The 1,380-nt window shown below is 35.8% G+C and overlaps 1 protein-coding gene across 1 annotated transcript in view; it reads left to right on the top strand.

Annotated features, from left to right (window-relative positions):
• Positions 1-1,380, top strand: part of stag3 (STAG3 cohesin complex component) — a gene marked incomplete in the record, with an annotated part of 31,858 nt that overhangs the window by 19,418 nt on the left and 11,060 nt on the right. Inside the window, 2 exon segments of the mRNA XM_014019602.1 lie at positions 56-136; positions 844-936. Of these exon segments, the coding sequence (XP_013875056.1) occupies positions 56-136; positions 844-936 (174 nt within the window).

The following is a 1,380-nucleotide window of genomic DNA, read 5'->3' as shown; positions in this document are numbered from 1 at the left end:
CATATAGCTTGACATCTCTACAAAAGTCTATTTATTGATCTGTGTGTAATTTCAGCTGATGGTGGCGGCTCTGAAGTGTGCAGGTTTTCATCTCATGTGGGCCAAACTGAATGCAGTCAACGCAAAACCAGCTGAGGTGCTTTTTATACGACTTTAATTAAAACCTGTTGCTTAATAAAGCTTTAAAAGTAATCTGTTTTTCATCCACTAACCTGGATCCTGGAGGTGCCTTGGTTTGTATATAATTCATACCCTTTTTTATATTAATTATCATTTCACAGCCGGTTTGTGTTGGTGGTGCCTGAGTGTTTGTGAAATCCTCCTCACTGATAGATAATTAATGCAGTAATGTGTTACAGTACATCTGAGTCTGCAGAGACTAAGCAGTTTATTCCTCTGGTTCGCCTTTTGTCTTTCAAACTTCTTATTTATTCTTTATATTTAAGTCTTGTGAGTTTATTTGAAGCTTTTCTGCTCCACCACCTCTTCAAGCATACTAAAAACATGTCTTGCTACGACAACTTTTTTCATTGCGTAATAACATGCACCTTTTCTTTGTGTATATTTATTATGATATGTTGAGCCTTTGTCTGATTAGGTTTAGCCAAATTCAAATTGAACATTTTAAAAACATCTACACTGATGACATTACCTGTAAACAAATGCTGGTGGATTTACTGCACATATTATACATATTTTAAAAGCAGAATGTGATGATTCATAACACTGACACTATAGTTTATCTTGTCCTCACTTTAATTCATCTTTGGATGTAATGAGTGCAGATTTTATTGAGATTTTTTTTTCTCTCAGAGTAACTGCTCCGTCCTCCATCTCTTCCAGGCTGAGCTGAAGCGTCTGAAGAAGGACGTACGTTTCTTCTGCAGAATCTGTCAGTCCTGTTTGTCTCTGGATCAGACCGAGATAAGAGATCAGGTAAAAGTTATGTCATACGAGCGGCATCTTCTGGTAACAATGTAATCATGTTGTTTTTAAACTGAAGGCCCAGTCTGACATATTACTTAAACACTAAAACAAACACAAAGTAAATATGTTTATTATTGGGGAAGTTTGTTCTGTCATCACAGTTGTTCTAAATTAGATTAGATACCAGCACTGTAGAACCTACGGTAATATCGTCAACATAGGCTTCATGTTCTCGTTCTCTTTTTAAGACTTTCATAAATAATTACTGACAGTTTGAAAGACAAGTCTTTTAAAGACGCTTCAGTAGAAAACAGAACTTGATATTAGTTTCTCCTTCATCAGTATGTGTGTGTGTATATACAGTATATACTTTTTTTAGGGGCGCAACAATACATGTACCCGTATCGAACCGTTCAATACAGTGCTTTAGGTTCAATACACACTGATATCGAA

The sequence above is a fragment of the Austrofundulus limnaeus genome, unplaced genomic scaffold (genome assembly GCF_001266775.1).
Source record: "Austrofundulus limnaeus strain Quisiro unplaced genomic scaffold, Austrofundulus_limnaeus-1.0 Scaffold224, whole genome shotgun sequence".
Taxonomy (NCBI): Eukaryota; Metazoa; Chordata; class Actinopteri; order Cyprinodontiformes; family Rivulidae; genus Austrofundulus; species Austrofundulus limnaeus.
The sequence above is the reverse complement of the archived record's forward strand: the minus strand, read 5'-3'. Positions and strand labels throughout refer to the sequence as shown.